The 18,625-nt window shown below is 42.5% G+C and overlaps 1 protein-coding gene across 6 annotated transcripts in view; it reads left to right on the plus strand.

Annotated features, from left to right (window-relative positions):
* Positions 1-18,625, plus strand: part of CACNB4 (calcium voltage-gated channel auxiliary subunit beta 4) — a 256,280-nt gene that overhangs the window by 182,877 nt on the left and 54,778 nt on the right. For all 6 annotated transcript variants that reach the window (XM_019456340.2, XM_019456351.2, XM_019456358.2 and 3 more), the window contains 2 exons: positions 16,204-16,323; positions 18,165-18,287. In XM_019456340.2, coding sequence (XP_019311885.1) covers positions 16,204-16,323; positions 18,165-18,287 — 243 coding nt within the window. The remainder of the gene's footprint in view (positions 1-16,203; positions 16,324-18,164; positions 18,288-18,625) is intronic.

An 18,625-nucleotide genomic window follows, 5' to 3' on the forward strand; every position in this document is an offset into this window, starting at 1 on the left:
AAAAATTCTGTATGCGATGTTTACCATTTAACTTGGTGATTTTTTTTTAAATGAAGTCTAGGTGACATACAACATTACCTTAGTTTCAGGCGTACACCATAGTGATGCCACAACTCTCTGTGTTATGCTCTGCGCACCACAAGTTTAGCTACCATGCGTCTAAACCATTTTTAGAATATGTCCTTTGGAATGTGTTACACCACCATGATCCCGTCGGTCACCCAGTCTCTGTGACTGCACTCTTTCGCGCTTCTCCACCGTCTTCCCAACGCACCCTTTCCCATCCGAAGCTCCCACTCAACCTGGCAGCGTGAGCCAGGTACTCAGAACCGAGAGGGCTACAAACACCCCCGCCCCGCTCCGCTGGTTCGCTGTGATCTGCATTTATTTCACTCCACGATTTTATTTCCAGCTACTTGTCAACAGGAGCCTCTGAACTTCTCATTCCCCAACACACGAGGCAAGGTGCTACTTTCATGCTTGTGTTCACAATGCCTCTGCCTTTTCTTGAGATGCCCGGGAAATATTTGCCTGACCCCAGCCTGTCCTTAAGATGCAGCTCAAACCCTGCCTTCTCCATGAGGCTTCTTTGGCTCGGCCACCTCAGACTGACCTTCTTGCAGCTCCAAAATCAGTAGCCCTGATTGTTTTTTTAAATAATCTAGTTCTAGCATCGAATTGCTCTGTTTCATGAACACATATCCCCTGAACTTGATTACAGACTGTTTAATGGCAAGAAACATGCCTTTTATCCTGCACAACTCTCACCCCAATTCTGACTACACAGTTATCAAAATTCTCCCTTCTTCAAAGATTTCCTTTATTTTCCTGCCCTTTGGCTTTGTTGCCCTCTCCATCTGGACTGCCCTATCCTGATGTCTTTTGCTGTACAGCCTCTTCCTGGTGGCCCTGCTTACCACTCTCTTACCTTCTCACTACGATCTCCTGTTTCCCCAGAAAGAATTAATCTGCTGTCTCCTACTCACGAATTGGATTTGTATTTTTGTTATAGCACTTCTCATGCTCTCCTTCATAGTGTGGTCATTTGCGTAACTGTTCGCCCTCTCAGATTATGAGCCCCTGGTGTGCAAGGACTACAGCTTATTCATCTTCATGCGCTTAGCATGGGTCATATATATACTGATTTTTAACAAGTGTTTGTCAGTCTGAATCCCATATTAGATGGCAGGCAATCAGACATGACTAAGCACTGTTAGGGGGCCTGTGAGTATGTTTGATGTATGAAGGGCCATTCACCTGCTCTGCCTTCTTGGGGTATCCAGAGCCTGGTAATAGTTATTAGAGTCACCTGATTCACATATATATTTTTAACAACACTTGAAATGATTCTTTTATTTGGAAAATAATGAAGACCATAAAATGCCCAGTATTAATGACTAAAGCTAGACTGTGAGGTTAGAACCAAGCAGTTAAGCATAATTTCACTACTATGTGTAGAGTGGACTATACAGCCGCTGCAAGACTGTTGAGTACTGACTTCTGGCCCTTGCCACTGGGTGTTGGTAGCACCCTTACTCTGGGGACATAAGGAAAATACCTCTGGTCCCTCTTTTTCCCAGGGCCCACGCACATCCGTGTTCACTGGTCCAGTGCTGTTCTGTTTCTACTGAAACAGTGAAGGCCACCTTCACTGAAATAATCCTTCATCATCTGGAACCTTTTTATTCAAGGGGCAGAGAACTGTTGGTGTATGTGTCTGCATTTGCTGTAAGTTCTCCATTTAAGGACCAAGTCTCCCTGAACTGAATTTCTTGAACTTGTCCCTTCTGTTTCCACTACCCAGTACATAGGTACACACAGCACTGGAAAGATGGAGGCGCCTGTCTCCTCCCCGTCAGCCTGCCTGGTGCTGGCTGCAGGTCCCAGGCTTGTCCTCTTCTGCACCGTGGGTCTCTCTGAGTGTTGGTGGCAGCATGGAAGGAGTTTTATATCCCCTGCAGTACCGGGGCTGGGGGGTAAGGAGAAGAGCTTCCAGGATGAGCCCAGTGAGGTAAAAGCTTTCGCACTGAATGGACATCCTGTCTCTTAGGTTTTGATGGGAACCCCTGCTTCTCTTCTCCGGCCTCGACTTCACCCAGACTTGGGTTCTGCTCTAGAAACATCGTCACCCCTAACAGTAGAGACTGTAGGACTGTGGTACTCAAATATTTGTTAATTTATTCCAAATCTAGCCATTTGAATTATGTATGTATATGGTTCTTGAATTTTTTCCTATTAAGATTCAGAATGAGAGTGATAACAAAAGGCCTATTTTAAATAAATTCTCCACAGCTTTAAAATGAGAGTGTTTTCATTTTTTAAGTGTATGTTTCAAGGAGGCAAAAAGGGTGAGGAAATAGGGGGGAAGAAAGCAAAATGTAGTGAAGGTAAAGCAACTGCTGCCTTACATTCTTAAAAAAAATTTTTTTTTAACATTTATTCATTTTAGAGAGAGCTTGAGCAGGGGGAGGGCAGAGAGAGACGGAGACAGAATCTGCAGCAGGCTCCAGGCTCTGAGCTGTCAGCACAGAGCCCGACATGGGGCTCGAACTCATGAGCCATGAGATCACGACCTGAGGGATATCGGCCACTTAACTGAGCCACCCAGGTGCCCCTTGCCTTATATTCTTAATTGAAACAACTGAAGGTGTATCCTGTGGCCAGAGACTCCATATTCTGTTTTTGGAAGGGAAAAGAGTGTCTTATCTCTTGGAGGTAACTCTTTGAACCCATTTAGGATTCTAAAAGTTTCTGATGGATTGGTTCATTTTGTTGAGAGGGCTGGCCCCGAAGCCTGAGGTATGGGTGGGTGAGGAGAGATGTGACTATACTCCGTGACTGGTGAGGGTGGGTTAGCAAAGGACATGACTATGCTCTGTGCTGGTGACTACCCCAGCCCTAGGCATCGTGAAGTGGGTGCAGGAGTCTTAAAGAGCAGGGCCACCACATCAGCCCAGCGAGTGTGCATGTCACTTGAGGCTACCATGCAGCTCAGAGTGGAGAGTGGGTCATGCACATCATTCCTGCTTTCAAAAGACTGTCATCTTAGCCATGCTACTCTCTGACAAACAAAACAAAACAAAACAAAACAATGGACTATCTTCAGGTTATTCTCAAAGAGGGAATGCCTCCTGAGTAAACATAGCTTTGGCAGGCAGAGAAAATATGGAGGAATAAAGCCATCCCGACTTCTAAATTTCATTTTAGCCAATACCTTTAATTGTTTCGATAACAGTTCTTACTAGAGCATTTAATTCCTACTCAGTTGATTAATTTAAGCTTTACATCATTATCCATTTTTTTATTGATGTATAATTAACATGCAGTGTTATATTAGTTTCAGGTGTGCAATATAGCCAGTCTACAATTATTCAGTGCTCATCACAATACATGTACTCTTAATCCCCTTCACCTGTCTCACCCATCCCTCCACCCACCCCCCCCTTCTGGCAACCACTACCTTGTTCTCTGTATTTAAGAGTCTGGTTTTTTGTCTCTTTTGTTTGTTTGTTTTGTTCTTTGCTTTGCTTCTTAAATTCCACATATAAGTGAAATCATATGGTAGTTGTCTTTCTCCGTCTGACTTATTTCACTTAGCATTATACTCTCTAGGTCCATCCATTTTATTTACCTAAAGAAAACAAAAACACTTATTAAAAAGATACATGCACCCCTATGTTTATTGCAGCATTATTTACAGTAGTCAAGCTGTGGAAGCAATCCAAGTGTTCATCAATAGATGAATGGATAAAGAAAATGTGAGATACACATACACACACATACACACACAGAGTGGAATATTACCCAGTGGTAGAAAAGAATGTGATGTTGCCATCAGCTGTCCATTTGTTACAGAGGGGTTAAAAACAGCAAGTTGGGCTCACCGGGCGGGGGAAGAGCTGGGATAAATCTGTCAACTGAAGTGTATTTGCTAACCTCTAAGGAGTGATTCCTCTGCTGAGTGCTTCAACTTGTTCTGAGTGCATACTCTTCACAGCAGTGCATGAGTTAGGTTAACATGCTGCTTTTCAGAAAGGTTGTTGAGCATAGAATGATTAAATGTCTTGTTCAGAAGCAAATATCTAGTAAGTGCTGCCTGAGGATTCCAACTAGGTCAGTCTCACTTCAAAGCCCAAGCCTGAATTTGGGCTTTTTTCTATTCCAGCTCTCATCTGAATAATCTCTCCCTCTCCTTATGTATCCTAATGAAAAATAAAGGTGATCAGAATAAATTAAATCAGGGGTGCCTGGGTGGCTCAGTCGGTTAAGTGTCAGACTCTTGATCTTGGCTCAGGTCATGATCTCACGGGTCTTGAGATCGAGCCTGCGTCAGGGTCTGTAGGATGACCATGCAGAGATTGGGATTGACTTGCTTGGAATTCTCTCTCCCTCTCTCTCTGCCCCTCCCCCACTCATGGGCATGTGTTCTTGTGGGCATGCCTGTATGCTCTCTCTCTCTCTCAAAATGAAGAAATAAACTTAAAAAAAAAAAGATTAAATTATATCATAGTATCTTCCAGGATTATTTTCATCAATAATTCAATCTTTTTTGTTTTTTGTTTTTGTTTTTAATAATTTCATCTCTTAATGGGTTTTTGTTTGTTTGCTCCAAAAAAGTTTCCAACAAAAAGTGAGCAGCTATTGATTTTCTCTCTGATCACCCTGAGTATATTAATGAGCGAATGGATAGGCCTGAAGAAACGGGAGAGAAAGGCCACAGGTTTGATGGTCACATCCTTAGTAATAGTTGATTATACATATTCTGATGTCAATGCAAATGAACACTCCATCTCCAAGTACTTAAAGACCTAATTCCTGGCACCGTGAAGACATCCTTAAGAACAGATCTCAGAGGAATCTCAGAGATCATCCAAGAGACGCTCTTGCCAAGAAATGCAAGTCTTGGCTTCACCAGCTAATGGCTGGGTGACTTAGGGCATGCAGCCTGACCTGTCGGTAAGGCCTCAAAAGAACTTTGGAGAGAAATCAAGATAATGTGCTAGAGCGAACATAACATCCTAGTAATTATTAGTTCAATTTAAATGCAAAAAGAGAGAAATTGACTCTACTTTTTTTTTTTTAAGCCTGGAACCTCAGTCATCTGCTCGTCCAGCAGTGCCTACCAGCACCTCTGCTGGGCTTGGTTATTAGCTATTGGCAAAGACTAGAGTCGGTCACACCAAAGTTTACCGCATGCCACCAGCTGTGCAAGCTTGGGCATGTTATTGGTGTCTGTAACCATGTTTACTTCAATGTAGAAAATGAACTCTGTCTCTTAAAGTTTTTATGGTGCCTAAATTAGATAACATCTGTAAAGTGCTGTTTTATTCTGATTAAAGCTTCATTTCCTGGTTCCAAAGGTTGAACTAAGAATAAGTCCTTTTCCTCTACCTCATGTGATCCAACTCAGAATTATCAGATGGGAGTCAAAAAACAAGCCTTACTTTCCTCTCCTCCCACTTCTGAAGTGCTGGGGAGGAAGGGCACTACCCCAGGGGAAGGGTGTGAGCTCTGGCCACTCCACGCTCCAAATGGGGTTGGTCCACACTGATGAGGAGGGCTGGGCACTGTTTAGTCGTTTTCGAGGCTCCAAAGAGCAGAGGGATAGCAAATGTGTAAGGAATACGGCTGCCTAGGGTACAAGTTCTGTGACATTAAGCTACTGGAGGGGTTGACACAGCTCTGACCTAGAGTGGCAGGTGTTCTGCCTGAAGAGAAGGGACCCACCACACCTCTCAAATATCCTCAAATCAGTCACTGTCTAATAATAGCATTTGTACCTAAGTGTAAACAACTCCACGAGATTACATCATCTTGTTTTTAACTTAACACCAACAGGTTTCACAAATTTAGGAGATTGTCTGGCAACCAAAGAGAAAATCTCATACCAATCTAGCCTTCTTTGCTGGGCCTTTTCACAGGAACAGGAAATATTCTTTTCCAAAGAGCACAATTAACAAAAGGCTTCACCTTAACCATAGTATGTATATATGGACATAGTAAGTGCTCAGCAAATGATATCGGTTACTATTGATTTTGATATTATAATGATTACTAATATTTAATGTTGCCTATCAAAATTTCCATTTGAGGTTAATGCACTCTTTCATTCAGTAAGTGGTTTTGAGCTCCCCTGAGGTACAAGGCTTTGTGCTGGACGCTCCGAGGACAACAAAAGCTGGTAAGACACAGTCTCCGTCTGAAATGAAGTAGATGCTTCCCTGTGGCTTCTGTTATACCTGCGGCTGTCTCTGAGGGAAGCATTTCTGCTTCTTGACAACACACCTCGATTCCTTAGCAGTCAAAACACATTCACTCGGGGCGCCTGGGTGGCTCAGTCGGTTAAGCGTCCGACTTCAGCTCAGGTCACGATCTCGCGGTCCACGAGTTCGAGCCCCGCGTCGGGCTCTGGGCTGATGGCTCAGAGCCTGGAGCCTGCTTCCAATTCTGTGTCTCCCTCTCTCTCTGCCCCTCCCCTGTTCATGCTGTGTCTCTCTCTGTCTCAAAAATAAATAAACATTAAAAAAAAAATTAAAAAAAAAAACACTTTCACTCAATGAGAAATTGAATGAATGAAAATATTTCCAGAGAATTAAAGGTACTTTTTCATCAGTTTCTGAGGCTACAGAAATAATATACAGGAGAGGTTTAAGTCTTTCCATACGTTTTTCTTCTCTTCTAAACCAACCTGTATTATCCCTCCCCTTATATGCTAGAAGGAAAGGTCTTTTTTTTTTTTTTTTTTAAGATGTAAGTGATTGCCTGGAGCTACTTTTAGAGGAAACATTTTACTGTCATATCTCGAATATGATTTTCAAAAATAGACCACAATATAAAAGTAGTGTTTGGTGGGTTACTTTGCAAACCACCCTGGGGCAACATGAGAAGGAAGCACTTCCGGAAGGGCCATAGAAGTCCACATTTACAAGAAACTATTAGTCACCTCATCAGTATCCAGGTCTGCATCTACCAGCAGCATATCCAGGGTTTCCTGAGCAAATACTGTCATTTCCTTTTTAACGCCTCAGCGGGAACTAGATTAGTACTGCTCTAGCTGCTGCCCTTGAATAAAGACCTTGTGCCATGGCTACCGCTTACAGCTGCCAGGGCTGGGCTTAGTCAGGTGGAGCCGCCAAGGCACTCACCTGTGTCACATGGATTGGTCAGAAGCTCTCGCTAAGTTTTGACCAGGCAGGGGTGGTTCCTGGGGTGGCAGCTCAGTGGCCCATGAAGTCGTTCTGTGGCCTGTACTGTGCTAAAGCTGATTGCTTGAGGCCACCTTCCCAGCAGGTGATCACTTCCGCTTTCCCAAAAGGCGAGTGAGCCCCGTAATCTCACCATCCCCACCTTTAGGATACAATTTCTTATTGGATGCCCAAAAAGACCCTGATCATGACCTTTTCAAGTTATGCTACACTCAGTCTCACAGAAGGGATTTGACTTACTACTAATTGTGTTCATTGATGCAGCACTTTTTACATACGTGTATAATATTAGGCACTAGTTATCAAAGCAGTTTTTGCCCGATACCATCTACAGGAAGTAATCTTTATCTTTTGATATTCCCCCAGTATCTTAAGTAGAACCGTATGAAATTGCAGCTCTTTTAGTAGCCCAGTATAGAAAGAATCCGCCGCCCTGGTTACCACCATCACCAGTGATTAGTTTGCAAATCTGCTCTCAGCCCACATTTCAACTTCTGCTTTCCCACAGCACCTACATGGCTCTGGCTGATGCAGATTTCCTGTCCGTCTCCATCTAGGCCTTTTTGTCACTTCCCTCTGTACTTGTGAGGTCAGTTGACATTCTTCTGCTGTTCTCGTACCTCCGTTAATGGGTCTTCTCCGCAAGCGAAAGAAATAGCAATCTGAAATTAGTCAATTACGGCAATTGTCAAACTAGTCAACAAGAAGGGTGAGGTTGGTTAAGTTTTTTAAATGAATATTACTTCCTTTTAAATAAATTGTGTAAAACACTTATATTAGAACCCATTAATTTGGATTCCACTAATGAGATCATTCAAAGTAGGCATTTTGTTTTTAACTATATATTTATATGTAATTACAATTTAATTATAAGACATAGTCTATAGATATGTAGTGTCAACACAGTTGAAGGAGTTATCATTTAAGAGAAAAAGCTTTCAAAGTTACCTTCGAATTTCCTACCAGTAACTAAAATGCAGCATCAAAATCCTGTCATTAGAACAGATGCTCAAAGAAATCCACAAACCAAAACTTTAGTAATCTAGAGATACTATGTGGAGTTAGCAAACATGTCTTTTGAAAGGTAGCCTGCAATTCACTTTCTATGACCTCGGATTCTCATTTCTTTACCTACATCTGTCATTCCAAATTACTGAATTTTCGTATATGATCAGTGTTAAAATATTGCAGAATGTTGTTTTGGTTTACTGAAGGCAACTAAAATATTGGACATAAGTTTTTGCATCTGATTTTGTAGAGGAAATTTTTTAAAAAGATTCTACCTACACTGCCCCCTGCACAATGCCCTGTGAGAGTGGCATGGAGGAAGTTTCTTACTCACTAAGAGCTTCAGATGCCTCATATGCAAAATGGGGATAATTATAACCTACTTCATAGGATTGGTAGGATAATATAAAGTCCATAGTTAGTAATTCACATTGATGCCAGCAGGTCAGGTCCAAGGACCCAGAAAAGGGGTCCCACAGGACTAGCCAAGAAGGTCCTTAGCTTTATTCAAGATGGAAGTCAAATGGGAGCCAGCAGGAAGTGAAAGCAGAGTTTACTGAAGATATAGATATAGAAAGAGAGCTATGGACAGAACATCTGGGAGACTCAGATAGGAAAAGAGCATGAGTTTCATCTTTGCTTAGAGTCTAGGATTTTATCGATGATTGTGATCTGGTACACATGTCACTCTTAGGCATGCAGGAACTGGTCAGAGCAAGGACAGGTCCAGGGGTCCTTCACAAGTCGCTCTTTCCCTGAAGTCAGGTGTTTGGAGTCAGTGGTCTTGGAGAACATTTATGATGACCCCACCTGGTCACTCCTTAGATGTTATCTCTTGTGCTGAAAGACTCCAAAGATACCATTATCTCTTTATCCCTTACAAGGAGGACATATGCTGTTTGCATTACCAGGCATGTGTAGAGTGGGGTGGGCATGCAGGCCCTAACGAGAATAGAAGCTGGAAAAGGAACAAAGAAAAAAAAAAGGGCATCCAGTTTCCTTGTTTCAACATAAAGTAAGGGTTGAGTAAGCATTTGTCATATTGCTTTGCTGCACTTGACTGCTCTTTGAAGCCCCAAAACGAAGCTTGGATTTATGGCTGTGGTTGACCTTCAGGTCTTCTGTCCAGTAGAAGTGGGCTGCAGAGCTGCCTCATTCTTTCAACCAACCTCCTAATTACAAGAAATGGCAGAAGGTAACTTAAAGCAAAGTTAAATTGTCATCTCTAAGGTATAGTTTCAAAAGGCCCTTGTTCTGCCAAAGTGCTGGGAATGCACACACTATGCAGTGCTTTGGTTTAAAACATTGAAAACCATAATTCTTAAAAAGAAAAAAATCTTGGGGCACTTGGGTTGCTCAGTCAGTTAAGCATCTGACTCTTGGTATCGGCTCAGGTCATGATCTCACAGTTCAGGAGTTCAAGCCCCGCATCAGTCTCTGTGCTGACAGCACAGAGCCTGCTTAGAATTCTGTCCCTGTCTCTGCCTCTCCTTTGCCCATTCTCTATCTCTGTTTCAAAATAAATAAAACTAAACTAAAAAAAAAAAAAAACCCACTCATGTTTTGGGGGTGGGACTGCTAACAATTATCATCACACCCAGTAAGCATAAACTTTGATCAGCCATCTTAGAACTTAACCAGCCATCTTAGAACTTAAAATCATGGAATAGAGAATAGATAGATTTTGATGGGAGCAAGAGTGTCTTTCTTTCAACAAAACTCAGGCTCTGCGGTGTGCCAGACACTGCCAAGGCCTGCATACTTGGAGATGCAGCCTGGACCCTGCATCTCCAAGGGTGAAAGGGGTGAAGGAAAAGAAAGCATCTGTAAGAAAGTGGGGGTAGGTTGTAAACATAAGGGATGCCTAAGAGACCTTTTTGCCTAGGGCAGCCTTGTGAGTGGGCTATTCATCCTTCTACCCTGGGAAATCTTGGAAAGTAATCCGGAAAGTGTTTGTTCTTCTGCAGTGTGGAAAAGTGCATCCTCCCAGTCATTACAAGCTCGTTGGAGAGAAACAAACTCAAATCTGTTGGGAGTGACAGGTTTCTCTGGACATTCCACTCAGTGCAACTAGTCCACTCAGTGTCATTTAGTCCACTCAGTTCAACTATTAACATACCAGATTTACACCAAGTTGAACATTCACTTATCTGATCTGGAAGTGAAACTGACATGTGGAATGTCTGCTACTGCACAGCTTGTGAGAAGGAAGGGAGATGATTCGTTTTCAGAAGTACCAAATAAAAGCTGTGCTGTCTAATTAAAATAGGCTTACAACCTATTGGAAAACGTACGAGCCTCCCACCCCCACCACCTGGCCCTGCCACAATGGAGTCCCAAACCCTGACACATCGCTTTCTGGTTCTTCCCCTCTCTGTTTTGCGGGCTTTGCAATGAGCACGCGCCAGAGAACTGAAGTCTCTGCGTCACCTCAAGGAATGTATATTTGTTCCAATCAGATGACTTTTTGCCTTACATGGGCATAGGCGACATCCCGGTAAGGCTGTAACCTCTGTAGTACTCAGCCAATGAGGAACCAGGGAAGGGATTTGTATGCTAGGGGATACATTGCCTGCTGTAACTTACCCCAGTGTGCTTATCCATCAGACAGGCTCTTGCAAGAACATTGATTAAAGCCTTGCTTCCTTGTGCTCCCAGTCCCTCTTTTGATTGGGTCAGTGGGCTTATTTCTCACACAGCTCAATATGGTAGCCACTGGCTACATGTGGCTATTTAAATTAATTGAAGTAAAATAAAATTTTAAGCATTTAAAAATTAAGTGAAGGGGCGCCTGGGTGGCTCAGTCGGTTAAGCCGCCGACTGCGGCTCAGGTCATGATCTCCCGGTCCGTGAGTTCAAGCCCCGCGTCGGGCTCTGTGCTGACAGCTCAGAGCCTGGAGCCTGTTTCAGATTCTGTGTCTCCCTCTCTCTGACCCTCCCCCATTCATGCTCTGTCTCTCTCTGTCTCAAAAATAAATAAACGTTAAAAAAAAAAATTAAAAAAAAAATTAAATGAAAATTCTAGTTTGTTGGTCTCACTAGTCACATTTCAAGTGTTCCATAACCACCTGTGACCAGTGGCTACCATATTGGACTGCACCCATATAAAGAACATCTATCATTGCAGAAAGTTCTCCTGGACAGCGTGGGTTTAGTACATGCCATTATTGTGCTTGTTCACTTTGTTGTGCTATGGTCTCTTATTAATTCTCCAAAATAACCCTGAAGGGTTTCATTCCCACTTTGCAGATGAGGAAAGAATTTCTGAAAGTTAAGCCATTCTCTTCTCACATAGTGGCCACTGCAGAACCTGACCAGTGGTTCAGTGAACGAACAGCTGAGCTACCAATTGAGAGGCCCAGGACTGTCTGACCCGAAAGCCCAGAAGTTCTGGCAAGACCAAGATTCTGTTCCGCTATTGGTGCATTTTAATATCAAACATTTGTGAACTTTCCCTCCTCCTTAATCTAGTTTAATGACATAATAGTAAAATACTCACAAAATATAAATAATAAAGTAAAATAATAAAATACAAATATCAAAATTACATATAAAGCGAGAGAGTATATTTCAGTTTTAAAAAGGCAAGGTAAGGGGACCCTGGGCAGCTCAGTTGGTTAAGCATCTGAGTCTTGATTTCAGCTTAGATCGTGATCTCATGGTTAGTGAGATTGAGCCCAGCGTCAGTCTCTGTGCTGACAGCATGGAGCCTGCTTGGGATTCTCGCTCTCTCTGCCTCTCTCCCACATGCGTGCATGCGCACATTTACTCAATCTCTCTTGAAATAAATAAACATTAAAATAATAATAAAAGGACAAGGTAAGTAAGTGGATGCCCAGATGGCATAGGTCTCTTTGGAGGTGGTAGAAATACTCTAATACAAGATTGTGGTCTAAATTGAGTTCTGTAACTTTATTAAAAATCATTGAACTGTACATTTAAAAATGTGTGAATTTAATGGTATATAAATTATGCCTTAGAAACGCTGTTGTTTTGTTTTGTTTTGTTTTGTTTTTTTAAAGAGCAAGATGTAAACCCTAAAACTCTGGGGCAGCCACAAATTTAATGTTGAAAGCGGTCCAGAATTTTAGTGAGTCAAAGATTAGTTGGTGGAATTTCCTGAATTTCCCTATTGATGGTAAAAGAAGTGATGCTCTGTCTCTAACCAAACACTGGGAAATTCTGCAAGGTGTCTATTATTATCCTCATCTCACAGGGGAGGAAATTGAGAGTCAGAAAGTTAAAATAAAGTTGCCCAAGATCCACAGCCAGTGAGAACTGGCAAGAGTGTTAAAAGTAACACTGTCTGGCCCACCAGCACATGGCAGCACTCTCCCCTACATCGTGCCCTTTCTCTGAGAAGAAGTCCTTCCATTGCTTGACTTGAGGTCACTTTCCTTCTTCCAGGACAACGGGAAACCGATTTCCCAATGTTTCTATCAGTGTTTTGTATTTTGTACTCAAAAGGATTCCTGAAAGGCATGAATCTGTTTTCAATATTGAATAAAAGGCGGGCAGAGACACCAAACCTTAGGTTAATGAAAAGATAGTGCGTTTCTCTCTTGATGTTCACTAAGATGCTTTTAAAATGATATATATGCATATATCTATATGCCTGTATATACACGTCTACATACAATATGTTATATATGAAGAGATTTGCAGCATTTATTTCCATTTTTATTCCTGATTTTACTTGGTTCATTGGAGACTTCAGGATGTGACTTGCAGTGGTGTCTGCTTAGGAATTTTTGAGGCGAGCCCCCGTTGTGCCTCTTGTACAGGCTTGTCTCACTTGATAAGCTGGTTAGCTCGCTCTTCACCTATTTTATGAAATGGAATTCTGGAAAATGAAAAGCTGATGGGGCTGCATTTTCCAGCTTTTGCCAGAGCTAGTAACCTTTACATCTTCACTTATATCCTCTCAGCATCTAGCGTTGTTCTCTTCTTGCCAGGTGCCTATGCCTGATCACAAAAGTTTAACCATCTCTCTGGAAGTCCCTCCAACCCTCAGTTGTACTCAGCTTCCTGTAGCCCCCTCCCTTCCAGATCCTTCCTCTGGTCTGGCCTGGCACTCTCCTCTTGCCTCTTGGTGGCTCTATTGTTCTGAGTCTTTATAAATAATGCAGATCCTTTTTGTTTTCCTTTCCTTCCTTTCTCCTGGGATATGTCTCTCCTCTCTTTCACCCGGCTGAAACAAGACAAAGCAAATAAATAAAAACAAGAAACCAATTCTGTACCAAGCCAGCAGAAGACGTCCATGGGCCAATTTTGGGTTCTTGACGTTGGACCTCTGTTTTCCCTAGGATCCTGAGACACAGCAGCAGTGATTTCCATATTCAAAGAATGTAGCCAGCATTGAAAGAAAAGAAAGAAAGAAAAAGAAAAAGCAGAGTAAATGCTGAAATGATGGAACAACCGTAATTGTGAAAATGGATACCCTAGTGCTTTATCTTCCCTTCAACCAATATTCTTAGAAATAGGGAAGTAAACAGAAGTTTCTGCTTTTACATATTTGGCAATAGTAGAACTTATTAAATAATTGTGAAATTTTCACAGTCTTGTTCACATTTCAAAATAAAGTTCATTGGCAGGAATCCTTGAGTTGCTTCTTGTGTGCTCAGAGATGACGGAACGCCAGGATTTGAAAAGTCGTTAAGGTTGTTTTGGGAATTATGTCTCCTTATGTCAACAGTAGATTGTGTATTCTAGTCGTTCACCCCACTGCTCCAGCAGGCAGCCTGCTTGCTTGTGGCCTGTGCTCACTATTAGCCTCCCCAGCGTGTTTTCAAAACAAGGCAAGCGCCTCCTTCCTGACTTCCTGCATCATAATCATGTTATAGTCCAGACATCTTCATGTAGCCAGTCCATTACCTTAGAAAGATCTATTGCACATATCACCCTACAGCAAAGCATTCCCTAGAACTTACTCAAAACTGTTCTCATATATATTTTAGAAATGCTGTTTTCTTTCTCTCTTACTCTGGATTTTATGCATCTGGACAAAAGTTGTGTTCTAAGAGAATTTGTTTAAAAGATTGCAAGGTAGCTCTTCCCCCCCCCCCCCCCCCCCAGTAATGAGGAATCTAGAGAATAGTCCGTTGCTCTGTATTTATCCATTTTGTAGGTCCAAATTTTTCCCCAGTAGGTTTGCACAGAAGAATTTGGTTATAATTTGGTTAACAAATCCATTTCCTCCATAAAGGGCCTTTTCAAAAGTGCATGGATTTGGGCACATGGTAGTTATCAAACTTAAAGTGTAATCATTTTGCAGTATATATCAAATCAAAAAAATTGTATACCTTAACCTTACACAATGCTGCATGTCAATTATACTTCAACAGAGCTGGGGGAAAGCCATAGTGTTTTCTTGGCAACAAATACAATAAGAAAAACGGATACATTTCAAGATGGGCTATTATGAATATATATTACGAGTGAGTTGAAAGAATGATTAAAATCTGTTAATTTTTAATCAATGTAGAGCTGTCAGGACCAGGAAATAGGAATGAGAATGGCCATTTATTATGTGCTTACCAGATGCCAGATCCTGGAGTAAATATTTTAATATCCAGTGCAGCTCAGTGTATGTAGGGTTTGAAACTGCTGGTTTGAAGGTTGGACTACCCAAGTTTGAATCTCAGCTTCTACACTGCTACAAGGATTCAGAGAGATAAGCCCCTAGCTCTGTGCTACTATGATAGTGAGGGCTAAGTAAATATTAGCTGTTCATTATGTCTTATTCCATTTAATTCTTTGAAGTAAGCAGTGTCCCCATTGTGTGGATGAGGAGACTGAGTCTGGAGTGGCCGAAGTCACTTGCATAAGGTTTTCGAAAGTACGTTGCAGAGGCAGAATTTAGAACCAGTGTCTATCGGGTATTCTGATTAAACCTCTGATCAGGAGTTACTGTTCTAAGCTACCAGGAAAATCTGTGCTAATGGTAACATTTCTAAGCTTAGAAAAACTTTCAAAAGATCCATTTCAGCGGTCAACCATTCTTAGAGTTCTTTTCTGAGGTGGATAACAAATTCACAGCTATCTGGATTAAGCTATGCTTTTCAAAATCTGTGCATGATTTATGAAAAATGCCAAATACACCATCAATACCTCTGCTGTGTAAATGCCGTCATCTATGCAAATATCAACTGGTAATGCCAGCTTAAGGAAACTGTCACAGTGATGTTCCTTTAGCAATCAGAGGCAAACAAAGAGGTTTTTGTTTGTTTGTTTGTTTGTAACTTTTAACTAGATGCCGTAGTTCTCAGCTCTTACAGCATGAATACTGAGTGATGCTGGGCACCCCCAGTACCTTGTCACTTCTGTCAGACTGGATTTCAGTGTCGCTCAAATAGCCCTTCTAGGTTGTGTGCTTCAGTTGAGGACATCCTTGTTTTCATCCTCAAGGCTCATGGCTTAGTGGCCATAGTGACCAGGTATGGCTACTATAGGACAATGACTGAAATTTTCACAGTGAAAGAGTTCGATGGTGTGGATGCTAGAACTGGAACTCATGTACTAATGCAGGATTCTGCTTGCCTGTATTGCAACCTTAGATAAATCTATCTTCTGTAGTCCGAGATATAGGTAGAATTTAGCTCTTGTCATAAGCTGAGTCTCTTTTTCCTTTAGATGTATGTATAAGAGAATGGAATGAAACTTCAGGTCTACAAATTAATGTGAGCTTAATATAAACATAGCATAAAGCAAGAAGAATTGGGACCAAATATCACATAATTTTCATCGCAGTTCATTTCCTAACGCTTAATCTAGTCAAACTCTTTTCCTTCACAACATTCCTACCTTCCGGATCCCTCAGATGCTTCACTATATTCTGCTGTCTAAATGTATACCTGCAACAGAGGCACAGAGTGTGTGCATCAAACCCCATGCAAGTGAAAAGAACTCACTCCAGGATGCTGTTATGGACGTGACAGTTTAAGAAGCTCCACGTCACCTCATTTAAACCACTGTGGGTTCTCCTTTCCAGGGTTCAGCGGATTCCTACACGAGCAGGCCGTCTGACTCCGATGTCTCTTTGGAAGAGGATCGGGAAGCGATTCGGCAAGAGAGAGAGCAACAAGCTGCTATCCAGCTTGAGAGAGCAAAGGTGACTTTCTTGCCCCTCTTGGGTTCCAAAGTGTCATGTTGCTCAGCAGGTATCAGCTGCTCTTCCCCTGCCTCAAATTCCTCTGGAACAGTCATTTTAGGATCATCCTAATGAGGCACCAGATTTCAAGGCTCCCTGATCCATTCATCCCCTAAGAGAGGTTAGTAACTTTCCCAGGGGGCCATTTCCTGAGGTACAGACCCTTCTTCACCCTTTGTGTTAGGTTTGGGGCTGAATTATCGGCTATATTCCAACTTCACGGTTGTGGCTAATATTAAGCATGCTGCTCCCAGTGTTGGCAGAGAGCCTCCTAAGGTACAGGTTCTCTATCTGTTCCTGACCCCTCATTGTCCGTGACCTCAGCCTTCATTACAGGCTACATGTGCACTATTGTTCTGTGGGTTTCCCTGTGGGTCTCTCTACCAGTTGCCTCTTGGTTTCAGCCTCCTGTCTCAAGTTCAGGGTGAAGTTCAGAGCTTTGAACAACTACTGGCATTTCAGCAAAGATGAGCAGTAGAAGGCATTGCCGAACTTCAGATATCACACAAAAGGATGACCCCCCCCCCCACCTCCAGCCCCAAATCTCTGTACCCACAAGAGGCCACAGGAGCAAATTGCATTTTTGAATCTTAGAATCGGAAGAGTCACTAGAGATCTCCCATTCTGTGTCTCTCAAACTTCTTGTTTTTGTTTTTTAGCGTAGAATTCCTTTTGTCAGATGAGGTTTTATGCATAATAGCAAAATATAAGACAGGGGTCATGGCCAGCTTATCTTCCTTGCCTTCCATGACAGACTTCTTAAAGCATATTGATCCAATCTTTCTTATTTTTAGAAGAAAAACTGAAACTCAAATAATATGAATTCCTTCCTTTTTCTGTTTTTATAATAAAATCTTTATGAGAGTAGTAAGAGGAGAACGAGGCGTCTTCATTTGCTGTAACACCCATGCTGTCTGTGCTCGGTTAGCCAAGGGGGGTTTGGGGTGGTGCCCGTGAAAGTGAGACCCTAGCTGGGGTCTCCCCTCAGCTGTTGCCCCCCAGTCACGTTCTCAGCACAAACAATGAGCCACTAACAAAGTAACCCCAGATTGCAGGAACCTCGTGTTCTCATTTGTGGCTAATTTTTGTTTTAGTTTTCTTTCAGAGTGTTTTGTGGCCTCTGTGGTCACCCAGATGGCAGCCAGAGTGCCGTCAGCTCAGGCTGTTGGTTTGCTTAGCCTCTGTGAGGCTGCACCAGCCTAAGCACTTTGCCGAGGAGGAATTTGTCTCAACAGAGTTTCAGAACCGGCTTTTGTTACCTAGAGAGAAGATGATGTTTGTCCTTGCTGTCTACCCCCTGAATGGCCTTTCTTTTTTCCTGGCAGGACAAGGTATTCTACTGAGTGAGATCCCACAGGTTTTCAGAAATAGGAGGCTATTTCAAAACTATTTATTTTACTCCCACCACCACCATTTAATGTAAGACCTAGCACACGTTTCCTGTATCCCAAGGGGCACCGGTTATCATTTTAAAAAACAAACATAAGCTTAGGACCAGAGGAGAAAGCAGAGAGCCTCTTTCCATCTTTCCATCTGTCCCCAATACTTTAGGGTAGGATTCTGTCTTTAGGATGCTGGAAAGTACCACAGAGGGGGGAAATGGTTGGGCTGATCTGGTTGAATCACCGTTAGAGTCATTGCTACAAATTTCTCTATGCTGCCAGGGAACCCATTGGAGACACCTGTTTGAAAAGTGGTTTCCCTTCCGGCCTGGTACTATCAATTATCGTATTATACTTTTCAATATGAAAAATCCTGCTCTGTCTTCCTCCCCCATCCTCACACCATGGCTCTGCCCGAAGTCCAAGCCTGTAGCATTTGCTGTGAAGACGAACGTGAGCTACTGTGGTGCGTTGGATGAGGATGTGCCTGTTCCAAGCACGGCCATCTCCTTTGATGCCAAGGACTTTCTCCACATTAAAGAGGTAAATGTAGGATTCTCTGCAACTGCCACAAGGCCAGAGCTCGAATCCGCTCTGTGCCAAACTAGAGAGGAACCCTGAGGAACTGCCAATGTATTACCTCATTTAATTTGCTGGGCTTTCCAAATCCATTCATTCTCACTGAGATTTAGAAGACTGACATCATTGCTTGCATTATTACACATTGAGAATATTGGATCACCGTCATCATAGGATGGATTTAAGACAGACCTGTGGTCTCCTGGTCACCTTTTAACCACCTTGTATGACTGCAGAGCCACAGATCTATGGATCCAACTTAGGGAAACGTGAATTTGGTGGCATGGCGCCCTACTCATGAG

The sequence above is a fragment of the Panthera pardus genome, unplaced genomic scaffold (assembly GCF_024362965.1).
Source record: "Panthera pardus isolate Hobbes unplaced genomic scaffold, ASM2436296v1 HiC_scaffold_10, whole genome shotgun sequence".
NCBI lineage: Eukaryota > Metazoa > Chordata > Mammalia > Carnivora > Felidae > Panthera > Panthera pardus.